Source organism: Squalius cephalus, assembly GCF_949319135.1.
Source record: "Squalius cephalus genome assembly, chromosome: 7".
Classification (NCBI taxonomy): Eukaryota; Metazoa; Chordata; class Actinopteri; order Cypriniformes; family Leuciscidae; genus Squalius; species Squalius cephalus.
Window position 1 is genome coordinate 23,823,366 of NC_137128.1, and position 18,702 is coordinate 23,842,067.

Below are 18,702 nucleotides of genomic sequence, written 5' to 3' on the forward strand. Positions count from 1 at the left end.
CCACCACTTCATGTGCTAGTCTTTCATGTTTAACAGCACATGGAGTTGGGTTGGGTTGGGATTACTTGTTTCCTGATTTGATTGATTTTTCCACTTCCTGGCATTAAACAACAACAACAACAACAGCAGCAAAACTATATTGTAAATGAGTAAATATTTATTTATACGTTTTAATTTTTTGATTTTATGTATATTTATGTATTTGGTAGACACTTTTATTTAAAGCTAATTACACTGCAAGGATGTAATTACAATTCAGGGTATACATTTTATCATTACTGTCACGTTTCTGTTTGGACTTCCTCTATGTTCATTGTGTTCAGTTTCTAGCCACTCCTCCTTCATTAGTTCATCCCAAGCCTGTTTGTTACTATGGTTTCTGTCACTGAATTCATTTGTCCCAGCTGTGTCTTTCCCTCATCTGCTCTGTGTATTTAATCCCTGTGTTTTGTCCTGTTCAGTGTCTATTGATGTTAAGCTGGTTGTTCTGTCCTTGTTCTTAGTCTCCTGAGCGTTTCTGTAAGTTTAAGTTTATTGTTAATAAAGTCTGCTGCACAGAAACCTAACAGATCGACAGACCACAACTGAATTCTGGATTTAGCAGCAGCCTTCATCGATCTCCACCACCAAGGACTACCTCTTAGGGATTACTGTGAGTTAGTGGAATTTTCAAATCTGGATGATCATCATCATGGCCGCTGACATTCCAAAGCTTCGTCCTGAGATGGCCTCCATTCCAGAGCCACGTCCCAAGATGGCGCCATTCCTGAGTCTCTTCACGTCATGCCTGCTGAGCCTGAGCTTCTTAACAGCATGGCCGCCACGCCTGTGTCTTTGGAAGAGATGGGCGCCGCGCCTGAGTCGGCTACGGAGGATGCAGCGCTCATTGTCGTCACGACTGTTTTGTGTGTGTGGGCAGCGCACACAGCGGCTCCGGCCCGCGCGCCCTCGACCGTCGGGGCCGCCGCCCTTCCAGAGTCTCGTCCCGTCGGGGCCGCTGCCACGCCCGAACCAGAGCCTTTGGCCAAGATGGCCGCCACCGCGCCTGAGAATTCGCCACCGGTCCCTGAGCCTGCTTCAGCCCACAAGCCAGCTACAGAGTCCAAAACTCCACTCAAGAATTTTTCCACCTGAGAAGCTCAGCCCTGAAGGGTCGTCTCCGCCATGGCCAGCCTGAAGGGTCGGCTCCGCCCTGGTCCCCCGAGCTGCCTGCTCCGCCCTGGACTCCTGAACCAGCGACGCCCTGGTGGCCCCCTGAACTGCCAAAACCTTCCAGGAGAGGGAGGTAATGTCACATTTCTGTTTGTGTTTGGACTTCTTCTATGTTCACTGTGTTCAGTTTCTAGCCACTCCTCCTTCATTAGTTCATCCCAAGCCTGTTTGTTACTATGGTTTCTGTCACTGAGTTCATTTGTCCCAGCTGTGTCGTTTCCCTCATCTGCTCTGTATATTTAAGCCCTGTGTTTTGTCCTGCCTGTTCAGTGTCTGTTGATGTTAATGTTAAGATGGTTGTTCTGTCCTTGTTCTTAGTCTCCTGAGCGTTTCTGTAAGTTTACGTTTATCGTTAATAAAGTCTGCTGCACAGAAATCCTGTTTCCTCGTTGCTGCAACCAGAAACCTAACAATTACATGCTTTCCCTGCAGTACTAAACTAATCAACATGAATGGATTATGTTTGATTAATAATGCTCAAATGTCTGTCAGTCTTGATCTGCATTTGTTGTGACAAACTGTTCAAGAAGCGCCTTGAATTAACTCATTTTAATCTACTGAACCGGCAGCACAAATCACTTTTTTTTATTTTTTGTGTATACTAATTTTTTTTAATGCTTATTTGAGTTGTTGCATGATTTACATTTAAATACAGATAACATTATGCACACATGTTTCTTAGTTATACCATATAATTAACTTTTTATCAGCTCATTTATAATATGCAAATTGAGGAACACGTAAAGCATTTCCAGTCACATCTAAATATAAATTTTAGCAAAATATACATATACATTTCTAGGCTTGCATGTGTATGTTTTTTTTTTTTTTTTTAAATGAAGCTCGTAAACACTAACTAAAAATCTGTTGTTTTTTTTAAATGACATGACGACTTTTTTTTTTTTTTCACTGTGCTAATACACTCTAAAAAATGCTGGGTTGTTTTTTAACCCAGAATGCTGGGTCAAGTCTGTTGGGTAATTTTGTTGGGTTATTTTATCACATTTTAAACACCTTTGGGTAGTTTTAATTTTCCAGTTTTTGGGTTAAACCTGCTGGGTCCATAGACTGTAAAAAATAAACCGGGCAGAGTCTACATAACCCGTGTCTAAGAGTCGTCTTCTTCTTCGGAGTCAAAAAAAAAGTACATTTCACTGTGTACATACTGTAAAATAGGCCTACAATTTTGCACATCTGTGAATTTCACTTTAATTTCCTAAGAATTAAATGGTATAAATTACATTGTTCAAAACTAATTTTCTTTCTTTCTTAACTGTATTTGACTTTATTTAACTATACTTGTGTACATTTTTGCATATTTTAAAAATGATTTTGCATTTGCTGACTTTAAAATGAATTGTCTGTTGATTTCACTGCGTATTTAGACCGTTACACATGTAATAGTTAAACGTATAAATGTCATTGTTCAGAACTAATCTTCTTTCTTTCTTTAATTGTATTTGACTATTTAATACTTGATGTATTTTTAAATGATTTTGCATTTGCTGAATTTAAAATATAATTGTCAATGTCACTGTATTTAAACCGTTAAACATGTAATAGTTTTAGAACTAATCTTTATTTATTTATTAAAACTGACAATATTGAACTACTTTGATGTCAGCACTAAATGATTTTTGCATTTATATTTAATGTGCAGTTTGTTGTCATTGTTGCCAATTTTAACACATTTGTGAATGTCAGTTGACAAGCATTAAAAATTATTTTAAGTCTAAACATGTTCTTCATTGTTTCTTAATTCAAAGTTTTACAGTAAAGCACAGGTGAAATTATAAGAAAAATAAAAATAACCCAGCAAAAATAACCCAGAATAGCAAATCCATTAATGGTAAAAAAAATTACTACATCTTGGGTTTCTAGACAACCCAGCCTGCTGGGTTAAAATGTCACTGGGTTAATTTAACCCAGCATGTGTTCTGTCCAATATTTACCCAGCACTGGGTTGCCAATTGGGTTGTTTTTAACCCAGCCAATTTTAGAGTGTAATACTAAAATATGTATTCAAGTGAGTGAATGAATTGACATAAGACTCCTTGTAATTCACCTATATACAGTAGGCTTATATGGAAAACCATTTCCGTGATAAGAAAAATAAACCTGCTTAGGTAAATCATATTACAACAAAAAAATTGAGATACTAATTGCCCTCTATGTCCAAATGTTTATCTCATAATTATGACCTTGTATCGCATAATTTCAACATTTTGTCATAGGTATGATTTACCAAAGCGTGTTTCTTTTTTTTTTTTTTTTTTTTTTTTTTTTTTCTTATGTGGCAGAATAGGTTTCCTTAGGCAAAATGCAAGTAATTGACAGATATTATGCCTCATCGCAGCTGTCATGAATCTATTGTTACCCTTTCTCCTGGTGCATGTATAAGGTGTCCTTGAGGTTCATGTGTGGCACATGGCAGGACTGCCATCCAGCCAGTGACCTCTGAGCCCATCATCTCCATTGTTCACCCATACCACAAGATAGCTGTTATGTTTGCCCTCCTTGAACTTTCACATCCACCCTCCCTGACACTTTGCTCCCCCTTTACGTCTTATCTTATTGTATAACATAAATGCAGCTCTGAGTCATATCTGCTCTACCTCTTCAGTATTACTCGACAGTATATTTTCTGTTAAACAAGTGACCCTCACTAATAATTTAAATATGTCACACTTATGAAGAGAATTATACAAAAGACTCAGCTGATTAACCATCTGACTATTCATGTATTCTTGATTGCCACTTTAATGCAGGGTTAGTCATAGAAATTTCATAGCATGATTAATGAGATGCGCTGTTTCTCAAATCAACTCATTTCTAGTGGAGAAAGTGAAGATGGGTTTAAGCAGTGTGACTCATTCTGATTAATATAATGTCCTCACTTACACTGTTGAAGATCCTCTTCCCAGAATATTTTTGACTCCAGACCTCAAGGTTTAGCTGGCTAGCATACCCTGCTAGTTATAGTTTATGTAACTAAACCATCTGCTTCTTTTTAGCATCTTTCTCTATTCATGGTTGGACATTAAAAATTAGCTGTTGTATTCTATTTTTTTTTTTGTTGTTGCAAGAAACATCCATCCATTTCCCAAACTGCTTGTTCTATATAGGATTACGGGTGCAAGAAACAAATATACTATTTATAGTATTTCCCAAAGTGTGGGGCCTACGACATGCTCCCTTGAAAATGTGAAAGTATTATTTGTACATTTTTGTGCTTTATGTTTCCGAATGTAATGTGAACATTGCACTCCCTTAATGGGCGCTTGCATTGTACTTTACACAGCTTTGCTGGTTACAATGATAACGATCACATTTTGCTGCTAGTCGTGTCAGAAAGTTAAAGCAAAATAATCTTGAAAATACTCTTGAAAATGGGTAGTGGGGTTGTAAGCTACTGGATTTATCTTCTATCTTCCATCAACCAACCAGGATGAAAAATAAATATACTAAAATGTATTTGAAATTGAATTTGTTTTATGCTAAGTATACAACAAATACATTTACGTATCTATGTACTTAATATTAATACCCTGCAATTGTACTGTTGGTATACTAAATTGCAGAGCCGGACAGTAACGGAGTACATTTACTTGAGTACAGTACTTAAGTACAATTTTGAGGGATCTGTACTTTACTCGAGTATCATTTTTGGGGAGTACTCATGACTTTACTCAAGTACATCTGAGAGGCAAATATTGTACTCTTTACTCCACTACATTTCTATCCATAACCGTGAGTACCCGTTACTTCTAAAAAAAAAAAAAAGGAAAAAAAGAAACATCTCGTAAACCCTCAATTTGTTGTTTCCCTCTCAAATGTGATTGGATTGTGTATGGCCACTGATTGGGACAGCCTATCAGCAATCACCTTCAGCTTTCCGCCAAAGTCAACTCCATGGTCAGATTTAGATAAGAGACAAAACCATGGACGAAACAATGGATGAAGACGCAGCAGGTCCATCCCGGGAGCGATATTTTTTTTCCCAGGATGGTCGGGGAAGACTCATGAATATTCATTAGGGAAGTCATCCCTGATTGGTCTTAACCCCAGTGACGGGTAGGTTTAGGGGCGGGGTTAGGGAGGTCATAAGACCCCCAGTGACGGGTAGGTTTAGGGGCGGGGTTAGGAGTAGGTAATCAGACCAATCAGGGATGACTTCCCTAATGAATATTCATGAGTCTTCTCCTACCATCCTGGGGAAAAAAATATCGCATCCCGGGAATGTGCCAACCCGTGGCCCCACCTCGCCAGACTATTTCAATTTTCTGAACAAGTTAATGATAGTTTTCGCTTCAAGTGTTTGCTGTGTTTACCAATGTAAGCACTGGCAGTAGTAATGCAATATTTAGAAAATGTACTCTTGTACTCTTGATACTCAAGTACTTTTAAAAACAAGTACTTTAGTACTTTTACTTAAGTAGACATCTGACTGTAGTACTTTTACTTGTACTTGAGTAAAATTTAGCAAGGGGTATCTGTACTTTTACTCAAGTAATGTAGCTGTGTACTCTGTCCGCCTCTGCTAAATTGATATACTTAAAGTCTGCTAAATTGGAATTGGAACTAATTTTGTGCTTAATGCACATTTAGTTATCCAGAAATGGTGCTGAGGTCCAACTAAAGATACTTAAGTATATTTGATTGTGCTAAACTGAAACTATTGCAAATACTTTAGGTACACTTTAAATATATCTTTGCATTTAAAGACTGATATTATACAGTGGCCATTCTATCCTTACTAAAAGTGACATTGAAACACATTTTAGGCTTAACATTAAGATATATGCATTGTGTAATAAAGAAGTACTTCAAATAAAGTTTAATTAATATGAATTAATATTACTATTAAAATTAATATTAATATTCATATCAAGCCTCAAGTGTCAAATGTTAATGGATTTGTAGTATACTAAGTATTAAATGCATTTTGGTATATGTTTATGTTGTCATGACGTTATTTTAATGCAGCTTCCCTAGCTAAAAACAATGTATTCGAAGAATGTTTTGCTAACAGTAATGAAAAAGTACATTTTTCCTGGGTCTTTTTTAAAGGGTCCTCTGTCAGCCGAACAACTGCCATTGACATGAATGGTAATGTAAACTATAGCTTTCTCCAGGCATTATAGATCAATCACAGTTTATTTTTCCAAGAAGCTCTCCATTACAAGTCTAATGATTCACCTTCAAAAGTGCAAATCTTTCATAATAACAGCCTGTTTTATACATCTCATGTGTAAGGTGTTTTCGCAACTGTACATCAAGTGAAGTTACTAATAGATTTAGGGGAGAATCCTTTTTTTAGCTTCCAATCCTACAAATTGCAAAGCTGTCACCACCTTGTATAATGCACAAAGGAATAGTCCGAGTTATTTTCAACCTAGTGTTTAATTATTACATCTTTGTTATGCTGCCAAATTTGACAAAGATAATTTCAACACTTCCCTCAGTTTTAAGGAACTAAATGCATTTACAGTAGACAAGGTTGACAATGACACCCCCACCCCACACACAAAAAAACTGTAACTGCAAGTGCATTATGGTTATTCAATCAATTACCCATCAAAACACCCTCTTATAAGTCTATCTCCCTTTAGTGTTGATATTAACTAAAACTAGGCCTAATAAAAAAATAAAAAAAAATGTTAATTGAAATAACGCTAAAATAAAATATCAATATTAGGTGAAAAATGTATAAAAACGTTACAAAAAAAATACTACTCTGAAATAAAATTAAAGCTAAATGTAAATATTAATATATGTTATTTTAGTATTATTTATATACTTTCTCCCTTCCATATCTTTTTATCAGTTAGTTCTTAAAATTCTGACCATCCAAAAATAATTGTCTTGTGTTCTAAAAGAGACACCAGGGCTATAATTGTCACAGGACAGTTTAAAATAAGACAGGCAAAAGTCCAGTCACACAAAAATGTGTGTTTTATGCAGCAGTGGTTTTGTATTTTGGTTTCAAAGACCACATCCTTAATGTCACTCTTGCCAGTTCTGTCCTTCAATCTAAATTTTCAATATCAATCATTTTTCTATAGTATTTGGAAGAACACAATAAAACCATTTGGCATACATTCAGGCAATGGTCACCTATATAATGAATGCAGATTTTAAGTTGTCACAAGTATATTAAAAGTGGCCAGACTCCCTTCACTGCCAAACCTTCGCATCACCAGTGCCTCTGCTTCAGCCACTCAGACAGGTAGGCAGATCTTCCTCAGGCCCAACAACACCTCAGGCTGACAAGTCCACACAGAATAGTTGAAGAATGACACTTTTTTTTTTTTTACTTTTGACAAAGAAAAGTCTCAAGCCATTAAAGCAACTGTTGTCCCCACATGCCACATGAAGCGCAGCAGTGTTTATGACTATGGCTTTTTATGAAGTATGTTACTCATAAACTACCTCTCCAGAAACTGTCCAAATGAAAATGTCTTTCTGTTGCTTTGGTGCTTTTGTATTTCTCTGAGTGAAGAGGCTTTCAGCATCTGTGACCCCTGTGATCCTGAACAAGCCTTCAGTCCAGCACTCGCTGTGTTAGGATGCAGGTCTGACACATGCTCATGAGGCTCTGCCTCAAAGACTGCCAAGCCGCTCAGATCAGAAGGAGGATGGGAAATTCACAGTGCCAGCCAGCAGGCCAGACTCTGAAAGGAATCCCTTGCCGTCTGGAGCGCGTTTCTGGCAGACAGTTTGTGCTGGATTGCCAAAAGCCCTTACTTTCATTAATTTATTTGCTAGATCTTGGCTTCATCTTGGCTTTTTGGGGAAATGAGACTAATAAAGCAAGTTGATTCTTGGTAATTCATGTCTGGTTGGTATTCCCATAACAGCAAGAATGTTATGCACAGTGTGCGGTGGAATAAAATGTGAGGAGTAAATAAATGTGGGAAATCTTCCTCGATCTCTCTACCTGCATTAACAGCCATATTCTATGTAATAACATGCATTGTGATTGGACGGAACGTTATAGGCGGGTGATGTCATGACCAGGAAACTGTAAAGCACACCCAGACCAAACAGCGCTAGCTTCTGTGTCTTCAGCAAGTGCTCTGTTGAAATCTCTTGTCCCTTTGATGTTTGTCTGTCTTAGAACAGCATTTTGACTATGTTAGAACAGAAGTTTATCACCATTGTAAGAACTGACATTAAAATATGGCGAGCAAACAGCAGTTTAAACCATGTGCTTCTCCCTGCCCTCGCTATATCACGGGTGGGGGTGAATGTGAACATTGTGAGCGGTTATCATTAAGAATGCTCCGTTCACGCCGGGCGCTCTTTGATGAGGACACCTTGGCACGCATTCCTTGTGGCTCAGGTCCCGCTGCTGCTGAGGCACATTGGTGACTTTTGTAATGGGGTTTGCAGATGGATCTGGTAGAGGGGGTAACGATGGGCCCTGCCCTTTCTCTGCCCTCACCTGCTGGGTCCAGTGCTTTATCTCAGAGTCTGGAAGCACGTGCAACGGTTTCTTCCACCCTGAGTGAAGCACCGGTACTGCAACTATTTGGATGTTGTTAGTATCGAGACAGGAGATACTGAGGACTCTGAACCTCATACTCCCTCATATGAGGAGCTGTAACGTCTGCCCATCATAGAAGATCCAGAGAAATTTCTCACTCTCAAAACTGTTTTTTCTCCCTGTCATTTAGTCTCTCAAAAGAATTGGAGAAATTGGCCTCCCTTTGTACCAGGCATGGTGAAAGTTTTTCTCCACCAGAAGCCAGGTTACATTCCCTAGGTCTCCACTAATGTGGTGAGATCCATTGTCGCAGGCCTTCTGTCCTCCTCCTTTCTGGATGTCTGACCAAGAAGCTGAATCTGCTTTGCCCAGTCAGGGCATTAGATGCTTATGTCCACAGAGCTGCCCTGTGGCGAAAAACTGACTAGTTGTTTGTGTTTTGGGTCGACCCGGAAAGGGTTCCCAATATCTAAGCAGAGGATGAGCAAGTGGGTAGTCAAGGCAATCTCACTTGCATATGAGTTGGCCAGCCAGCTTTCACCTATGGCTGTCTGGGCTCACTCCACTAGGATATGGCTGCTTCAAAAGCTTTACTATCGGGAATTTCCCTCTAAGATGTATGCGATGCGGCAGGCTGGTCCTCGCGGCACACATTTGTAAGATTTGGGCTCTACTCCGGGGTCCCAGGTGCTTTCGTCTTAGTGTGCACATCACGATTTCACACACACAGGCACTTGTTAGTATGGCGGCATGGGTATAGATGTTCCCACAGCATCTTCAACGCAGCGAGAGTTCCACCTAAAAGGGAACATCTCAGGTTAAGACTGTAACCATGGTTCCCTAAAGGGAACGAGACGCTGTGTCACCCTGCCATTCTCCCTGCATACCTGTGATCAACTTGCTTCATCCTATCAGAAGCTAGCGCTGTTTGGTCTGGGTGTGGCTTTATAGTTTCCTGGTCATGACGTCAGCCACCTATGACGTTCCGTTCCCTTCAGGGAACCATGTTCTAAATATAAAAGAATAGCAGAGTCTACACCACAACTATAATGATAATAGCACAGAAAAGCAATATTGCTGGACTCACTTTCAGAATTTTTTTTTTGCCCAGATGACAAATGATAAAATTATTGGCAGCCAAACAGAATCCATCCTGGTTTAAATAGCTCGAGCATTTAAGACGGCAGACAACAAAACTGCGCCGCGCTTAGAACAATATCGTCCGCTAGTGTGTGGACATTAATATAGTTATCATCCTTGGTGTGAGCGGGCCTTTATATTTTTTCCAATTCTGAAATCTGTTAAATAAAAAATCGATTTTTTTTTGCATTAAAAACAACAACAAATGTTTACAACATGTGCATTTGCACATGAAAGTGTTCTTAATCTTGTTCTGTTTCTTTTTAAATGAACGACTGCACACCAGAGGCTAGTAATTTGAATATATTCATATAAGGGTTTACCCCACAACCATTCATTTACTAGTCTCAGCCTCAGACGTTATGCCTATGGACCATTGGCTGAACGTCTGATGCATAAGGCACTCAAAATGGAAAGAACTTCAGGAGTTTCAAAGTTGTCATTCTACAGGATTTACAGGAGATGTGTGTCGAGTTCTTTAACAGTCTGTCTGGAAACAAAGACGTTGTGATGCCAAACCCCCTCATGGAAGAAGGAAGCTGTTGTGTTTACAATGAGCATTTATCAGAATCAACTAAATGCTGGATTTTCAAAAGTATCTGAAGTTCACGGCACAGACTAATGCGCCATTAATTACTTGAATGAATGAATTATTGGTTGCATGCTGGGCTGTTATTATAGGGACATCAACTTTACATTTCCACGCCCCTAAACATGACGCTGAACAAAATGAATTGTGCTTGGTTGCTTTACATTATACTCTTTGGCCTGAAAGCTGCTATGGAGTCTAGACCTTCTGCTGTCAGTCTGAAGGTTTGGATATGCAAGACCAGGGCAGCAATAACGCATGAGCTTCCATGGGTGAAGTGTGCAGGGGCCTACACTGGGAAGGGGCCTACTGGCTGTTCAAAAGCTTTTCTGTGATGAATAGAGTTAGGGTAGGGGATAGAATATACAGTTTGTACAGTATAAAAATCATTATGTCTATGGAAATTCCCCATAAAACATGGAAACCCAATGTGTGGGAGTGTGCATGTGTGTAGACAGCTTTTTCACACTCTTCATTTCTGTCTGCAAGCTCTTTCACCATTCTTCACATAAACAATGGAATTACAGATCCTGAAAACCATCAGTCTTGTTTATACATCCCTGCATTATTAATCTCTTTATCTTTGCATAATCACTGAGACATTAAATGTCTGGATGCTTCAAAGTCATATGTCCCAGCTCAATGCCATTTTATCCAAATACAACCTAAAAGAGAAAATTCCATATGGCCTTGTCAGGGCTTGTCATGATGTCATTGTCCGTAGAGTGTTTTGAACTTAATTCAGCGACTGACAATTGAACCACCAAACAAGAGGCTCTATATATAGCTTTGCTTATCATTCCTAAACAAAGCCAGTCCTGCCATAAAGTCTGTCGATATTCAGATGATCTCGGAGCAGTGCTAAGCTGCACACTCATCCTCATTTTCTTGCATAAGCTGCCTGTGGAACACATTGTAATCTGGCACCTCTGTTCACATTCATGCGTTCTGTAAGAGCAGGTCATAGTTCAGAAGAATTATAGTAATCTACTGACTCTACTGAATTATTTTGTTCAAAGTTCTTTTGCTCTGAGCTGAAGGACTCTCACTTTGAAATTATTTCAAATTTGTATTAGCATTGGAATGTAATTTCAAATTGATGGACCAAGATTATATTGTGCTCTTCATATTTGTAGTAGAGAGGCAGCTGTTGAGCTTCAGCTTTGAAGCAGCTATTTGAAAACCCTCTAGGATCCATCCATCCGAAAAAAAATTATATATATAAAAAAAAAAGACCCAATCAAATTGCTAAATGAGTTTCTAGTATACCTTTCCTTTTGAGTCAGGACCTTGTGAACTTTTTTTTTTTTTAAATAACCAATTGCCTTTGGATTACATCTCAGCCATTAAAGATTGCATTTTGGGCATTTTTCTGAGAAAAAGACTAAAGACACATTTTAATTGGGAATACCTGCTGAAACTTAACCTTTGAGTACACAAGCATTTGGATTACCTTAAAGCTAACACACACGGAATGAAAGTCACAAACATCCTAATTTAGTTTCCACATGGTCTTTAAGTTACGTGTGCCGTGGCATGTGTGCTTCATTTACTTAATGTATATAGTGGCATTCAGCATCCATAGAACAAGCCATTAGAATTTGATGAAAAAGCAATTAAGTTTATTTATAATGCAAAGTCTTTCCTTTGAGATTTTTTTCTGCATTCCTTGAAATGATTTAATATTCCCTGGACTTCGGAAGTACCAACATCTCTTAGGTGCGCTGCTTGTCCCACTTTAGTAGTCATAAATGATCTTTAAAATCTTGCAAGAACATCCTTGTACTCATGGCCCCTCCTCAAAACAATTAGAAAAGATGTAGAGTAATTGAACATTTTGTTTTAATTAACAAGATTAATGTGTTATGCTAAACCCGGTTTATTAATAGCGAGATCTAGCTTTGTGGACAAAATTATGTTGTGAAGCCTAAATATCAAACTACAATGACTAAGAGGTCTTTCCATATGCCTGTTTGCATGATGCAGTGAATGGACAAAGGGAGAGAATGTTGCATTGCTTTGTGTTGCTGTATTTTTGTTGATGTTGCAAACAAGCTGAAGATGTAAGGTTAGAGAGAACTAGAGGAGAAAAGGCTCATCTACATGTTTTTGGACACACTCCCTTTTTGCAGCAGCTAAAAATAATATCAGGGTTAACTCCCTGCTGCAAAAAAACTGTCCCATACACTCCATCTTCTGCTATGTGTGTGTGTGCAACTCCCACTCCCACCTCTGTGTAGGTGATAAATGAGTGAAAGCAGTGATAGATCATAAAACACAACAGATTCATTGCTATTGTGGAACCACAGGTCATGTTGTCCTCATGCTCAGGCTTCATATAGAGTGAGGTAATATTTAGAAAGCACAAATTATTGGTCTAAAAAAATGTTTGTTTTCTCTTTGTAATAATAGTGTCCAATGTCATAATACTAAGAACACTATGTCCAGCAGCATTATGGCCATTGAAACTGGGGGAACATGTCGTCTCAGAAATGGTGTCTAAAATGGCTTCTAAAAATGGTATCTTTTATAACTGCTCATCAGTTATTTATGCATTCACATATATTTTGTCAGTTCACACAATTCCTGAAATTTTTTGATTTATTACAAAATAAAAATATAATAATAAAACACAAAAACTATGTATGTAATAATATTTATTAAAATATTAGTATAAAAACATGCTACAGTAAAAACCTGTTAACTGTAAGTTACCAAACAGTTAAACATGTTCAATATTTATGGTAAGGTAAATGGTTTTATGGTAAATCTCTTGTCTTTTTATATTGTATTATATAAATCTTAATATAAAATGAACATAAATTATTTATTTAATATTAATATGAAGTCTAGAGATGGCTGCACCAGTCCAAGGTTTTACCATACTTATTTTCTATGCAGTATACTGATTATGCAAATGCTACATGCAGTGACCATGAGACAAGCTTCCCTTCTCTTTAGTGATATTAGAGACGATATACTACTGATCCACATTGGAATATAACTGCTGGCTGGGCTCATGAGATGCCTTTTGTGTTTTTAGCTTAGATTATTTTAAACAATCTCTCTTCCCCCGGAACATGTTTAAAGTCTTGCACCGCAAGCTACTTAAAATTCCTGTCATGAATCTACCTGTGGGCAGACTTTTCTGAAATCTAAGATCTTCAGGAAAACAGTAACTTCAATAAGATAAATTTGAGTCATAGTTCCCCACAGACATACTTAATATTCGAGAAACAGTAAATGATCTTAAATACACCCTGTTGTTCACTTATAGACAGAGGAGTCACATTGACTTTTCTCATAATAATGCCTATGTTTTATAATACAAATGCTTAATGGAGATTTATTTGTATTTAAACCGAGTGTCCTTACACCAAGTGCAAATAGATTCCCGTCTTGCTGGCAGAGGCTATTTACACTAACTTCATCCACCAGTGTCTAGTTGAGCCAGACAAAAACGACCCGGGTTATAATTTTTCCAAACTCATTCTCTCCCTTATCCCATCATGTATCAGCTCGGAGAGGTATTTATTTGAAATCAAAATTAAGAAAGTATTTGAAAAGTGGAAGTAAAGTGCCCAATGGGGATTTGGGAATAAACTGATTATCAGGTTGGGTTAGGGGTATGTGTAGGGAAGGGCTTTAGGGGCACGGGCAAGTAATATCCCAATAAGGGAGCATCCATTCATGATTTTAATCAATATCATCATATACACAGAATATGTTGTTATTATCACATACTGTTTTATAATGAACTACAATACACTGAGGTGCAAATAGGGGCAGATACAATCTAACTACTATTTACACTTAGTGCAAAGAAAATAAATAAATAAATAAATAAATAGCAACTATAGCTATTTGCACTTAGTGTAAAGTGATTAAATATTTACCTCTGCCATATTTAAAGGTGCAGGCAGTCATTTTCTATTGCTTTTGTTGTGCTGATTGATACAACAGTCATCTTGGACTAATACTCACACCTATTGATGTGAATGCAGCATCATGCTTAAGCAAAAGTGTTGAGTTTCTGATGCAACTGTGTAAATACGTCATAAACAGTCAGCCATGATTAATAAAGTTAGATAAATAAATCTGTAATCAAGCAAAAGTGAACCATAATATGCCTTTATAGGGCAACCTGCTCCATTAAGAATACAACTGATTTTATTATGCAGCTTATATTATATGACTATTATGTTATATGTCTTTATCTCATGTAAGCAAAAAGATGACTCCACTATGGAAGCTTGTTTCCGCCACAGCATAAAAAAATAAAAAAGATAATTGCGACTTTTTATCTCACAATTCTATTTTTTTTTTATCTCGAAATTGCGAGTTTACATGTCGCAGTTCTGATTTTTTCACCCGGAATTTCGAGATATAAACTTTGTAATTGTGAGTTAGAAAGTCATAACTGTGTGATATAAACTCACAATTGCAAGTTAGAAAGTCTGAGCTGTAAGATATAAACTCATAAATTCTGACTACTTTTCTCAGAATTCAATTCTGACTATAACATGCAATTATGAATTTTAAGACATAAATTCATAGTTCTCTTTTTCGTTAGAATTGTTTATCAAAAGTACCATTTGTTTCATGGTTTGAAAACATTTTAAATTGCGTGTGTGTGTGTGTGTGTGTGTGTGTAGCTATATCCTATGATGTGGGGACATTTTTTGGTCTCCATGAGGAAAAAAGCTTATAAATCATATTAAATTATATTTTTTGAAAATAAAAAATTAAAAAATAAAATTTAAGTTTTCTGTGATGGGTAGGTTTAGAAGTAGAGTTAGAGTTAGGGGATAGAATATGGATGGTACAATATAAAAATCATTACGTCTATGGAAAGTCCCCATAAAACAACACGTATGTGTTTACTTGATTGAATTTATGTTCTACACAAGGTGAACTGTTGAGCATGTTGGGATGGGGCCCACATCAGTGCTTTATTTCCTTGTTTACTTTACACCAGTCATCTGTGTTTTTCTATCTCACATTAGGGGGTTACTCATAAAAATTTGATAGCATCTTAAATTAACCATCTGCTGTTCCTTTTCCCTTTATCATATTTGATCATGCCAGGAAGTTTAAGCTTCTTAGCAAACACAACTGATTGAATCTTTTAATGGATTGAAGCCATGGTGTGCAGTTAGTAAATTAGTTTAACTGTGTAATTATATCAGAAATATAGCACTCGCCTCCCACTATAAAAAGCCTAATGAGGCATCAAGAGAAAATATTGCTGAGTAACAAGATACTCTGTTTTGTACCACCAACCACCGAGCATTGCTATTGTGCCCTTGAGCACTGCACTTAACACATAACTCCTCATTGCTGTTACATGACACCCCTGTTTCCCCAACCTCACTTCCCCCAAGGCACGATGGAGTAGAAAAAAAATCAGCTCTCATTGTTTTACTGGTCCATGTTTTATCAACATGGACCTCCATGACTGGCTTGTTACCTCAAATGATGCTGACCTTACATAAGTTAGAATGGCCTGAGGCATGGCCCCACTGTAATGCTGATGTTCATTAGACTGACTGTCAGTTTGTTGTCAGATTATGTGATTGGGTATAAATCCTGAGAAAAATGACAGAGACATATTTTTCACCATAACAATGTAGTAGATGAAACATGTTGTCTAGTAATGTGGCAACTAGTCTATTTTAATCCGGTGAATATTTCTCAGGGTTGGTTTATTTTTGAAAGAAAGTTGCTGTAAGGTAGGGTTGATGTGGGATGGGGGGAGGGGTATAGCCACACTATATGGTGTAAGTTATCACAAGGAGAACCTGCCTGTTAATTGCTTTACCATTTACATTTAGCCAAAAACGCCTATATGTAGGAAAGCCTTTTTCCGCCGCTGAATAATTTTGCAATTGCGAGAAAAAAATCAGAATTGTGACATAAAAAAATTTACCGCAATTACCTTTTTGTGTGTGTTTTATTCCGTGGTGGAAACAAGCTTCCATAATTATAAAAATACAAAACAAGGTCCATTTACGGTATTCCGCTTTCTGACAGTTTATCACTGCTTGACACTATTTCTTGGATGCACTTCTGTATAAAGCCCCTCATAAATAAAATACATTACCTTCAAACATGTTAAATAATTGACATTTCACTTATATCAGGTGATCTGTCACTCTACATGCCAAGAGTCTCTCGCGCTTTCTTTGGGTTGATTTGCTGATCCATAGTTTGTTGTAAATGTCATTGAAAGGTGTCTCATCGAAAAAGATATAATGGATTATAATGGAATGAAAAAGATTTTTGTATGAACATTTTATGTTTATAAAATTCTGATATTAACAGTACTCATCATGCAAGCATATGAACATCTTGCTGCAGTTCTGTTGACCATCTGTGAGATTTTCACAGAATATGTTGTGAATTCAGTGAGCATGAAATAAATTAATATTTAAAGAACATTTTATGACCTTGCCTTCTTTCAGTGTACATCAAGCATGGATGAAAGTTTATATGTATCACCTATTTTGCCCTTTAATTTAATTTAATTTAATTTAATTTAATTTAATTAAAATTGTGAATTATTATTATTATCATTATTATTATTATTATTATTACAAAAAAACTGTTTTAGATTTTAATATTTTAATATATTTAAAAATTTCATGTTTAATATATTTTAAAATATTAAAATGTATTCCTGTGATGCAAACCTGAATTTTCAGCATCATTACTCCAGTCTTCAGTGTCACATGATCCTTCAGAAATCATTCTGAAATGCTGATCTGCTGCTCAAGAAACGTTTCTCATTATCACCACAGTTGAAAACAGTTGTGCTGCTTAATTTTTTTTTGTGGAAACAGTAATACTTTTTTCAGGACTCTTTGGTGAATAGAAAGTTTAAAAAACAGCATTTAAAAATCTGTTTTTAAACATTATACATTTCTTTACTGTCACTTTGTGAAGTGAGTTCTAAACAAACAAACAAAAAAATCCTGACCCCTCACTTTCAAGACGTATGTACATTTATACTGCTTATTATGTGGCTACATATCAAATAAATAAAGGGGCATGAAATTGAAACTGAGTAGAAATTGACTGTGGATTAATACGACAGGAAGTAGGAAATTGATTGCCTGTGTGACAATGTTTAAATATATAGTTTTAGCACTGTTCATTATACAAAAACTTTGACTGCTGAATTTATCAATAATTGATCACAATTGATCAATAAGTATCAAGTATTCAGCCATGTAATAATATAGGCAATGAAGTGTGTTTTGCCTAATGTTATTGTAAACCAGTTAAATGGTTCTCTTTGACACCCATCAAGAAGTTCAAAAAACTGTTTCAAACTCACCAGGGCACAGTACATTTCAGGTGGGTCTCCACAGGTAATGTTGGGTGGGTCCAGAGACACTCTCAGGTATTTGGTCATATCAGTGGCTTCAGGCTGGCAGGCCATGTAATGCCAGGCCAGGCGGTCCTCCGCGTAAACCTGGGACTTGCAAACATCATAGTGCCCCCATGAAGCTGGGTAATGCTGCGTGGCATGACACCAACTCACCCACAGGGCCTGTAGTACAAGCACTAGCAGCAAGTACATGGTTGCGCCGTTCTTTTGATGCCTCATTAAATGGAGTCTGATAAATTATAAGCAGGTAGAGGGTGACGAGGCAGACTGCCTCTGTGGTAACACTGAACTTTAATGAGGAGAAGAGGCCGGCATCAGTGCCAGCTTTGACTCAGCACCCTTAGGCTGCTCTAATTTCATTTATTTGTTTCTTTTTGTCTGATTGTATTGCAGGGGCTCTTGAACGTGTTTTGACAAAGTTGCGGTAAGTGCAGGTCACCGGTGTGAAAGAATGATATTAATTCCTTCTTGAAGCCATTAGTGGAGGCCATTTAAGATCATCTGCCTGTCCATCGCCATTTCCAGAGTGCTCTCCGCAGTCTGTGGGGGATAAGAACAAAGAAGATGAAAACAAGAGTGTATCAGTGGAGGAGCTGTCAGGATTGGTGTTGTGCAAATAACGAGGAGCCCATTGGAAAAGGTGAGGAGGTGCAGGTCAAGTGCTTTCTATTGTTGAGAGAGACTTCATAGAGAAATATCCTAAAAATACCTGCTTATTACGGAAGACAAATAGCCAAATATCCCTGCAGGCACAAGTAGACCGTATAAGTCTGCACATCTCTCCAACGTGCAACTCTCAATAGTCTCACAGCAATTTGAGATTTCAAAAATTCTGTTCTAGTGTGAGGCAAGCAGTGGCGGAATGAGGTCATTATTTTT

The 18,702-nt window shown here is 37.4% G+C and overlaps 1 protein-coding gene across 1 annotated transcript in view; it reads right to left on the reverse strand.

The window, feature by feature from the left end:
- ntng1b (netrin g1b) overlaps positions 1-18,255 on the reverse strand; it is a 54,597-nt gene extending 36,342 nt beyond the window's left edge. Inside the window, 3 exon segments of the mRNA XM_079875757.1 lie at positions 17,770-18,045; positions 18,048-18,137; positions 18,139-18,255. Coding sequence (XP_079731883.1) covers positions 17,770-18,045; positions 18,048-18,137; positions 18,139-18,183 — 411 coding nt within the window. The 5' untranslated portion in view covers positions 18,184-18,255.
- Between the last annotated feature and the right edge of the window lie 447 nt (positions 18,256-18,702).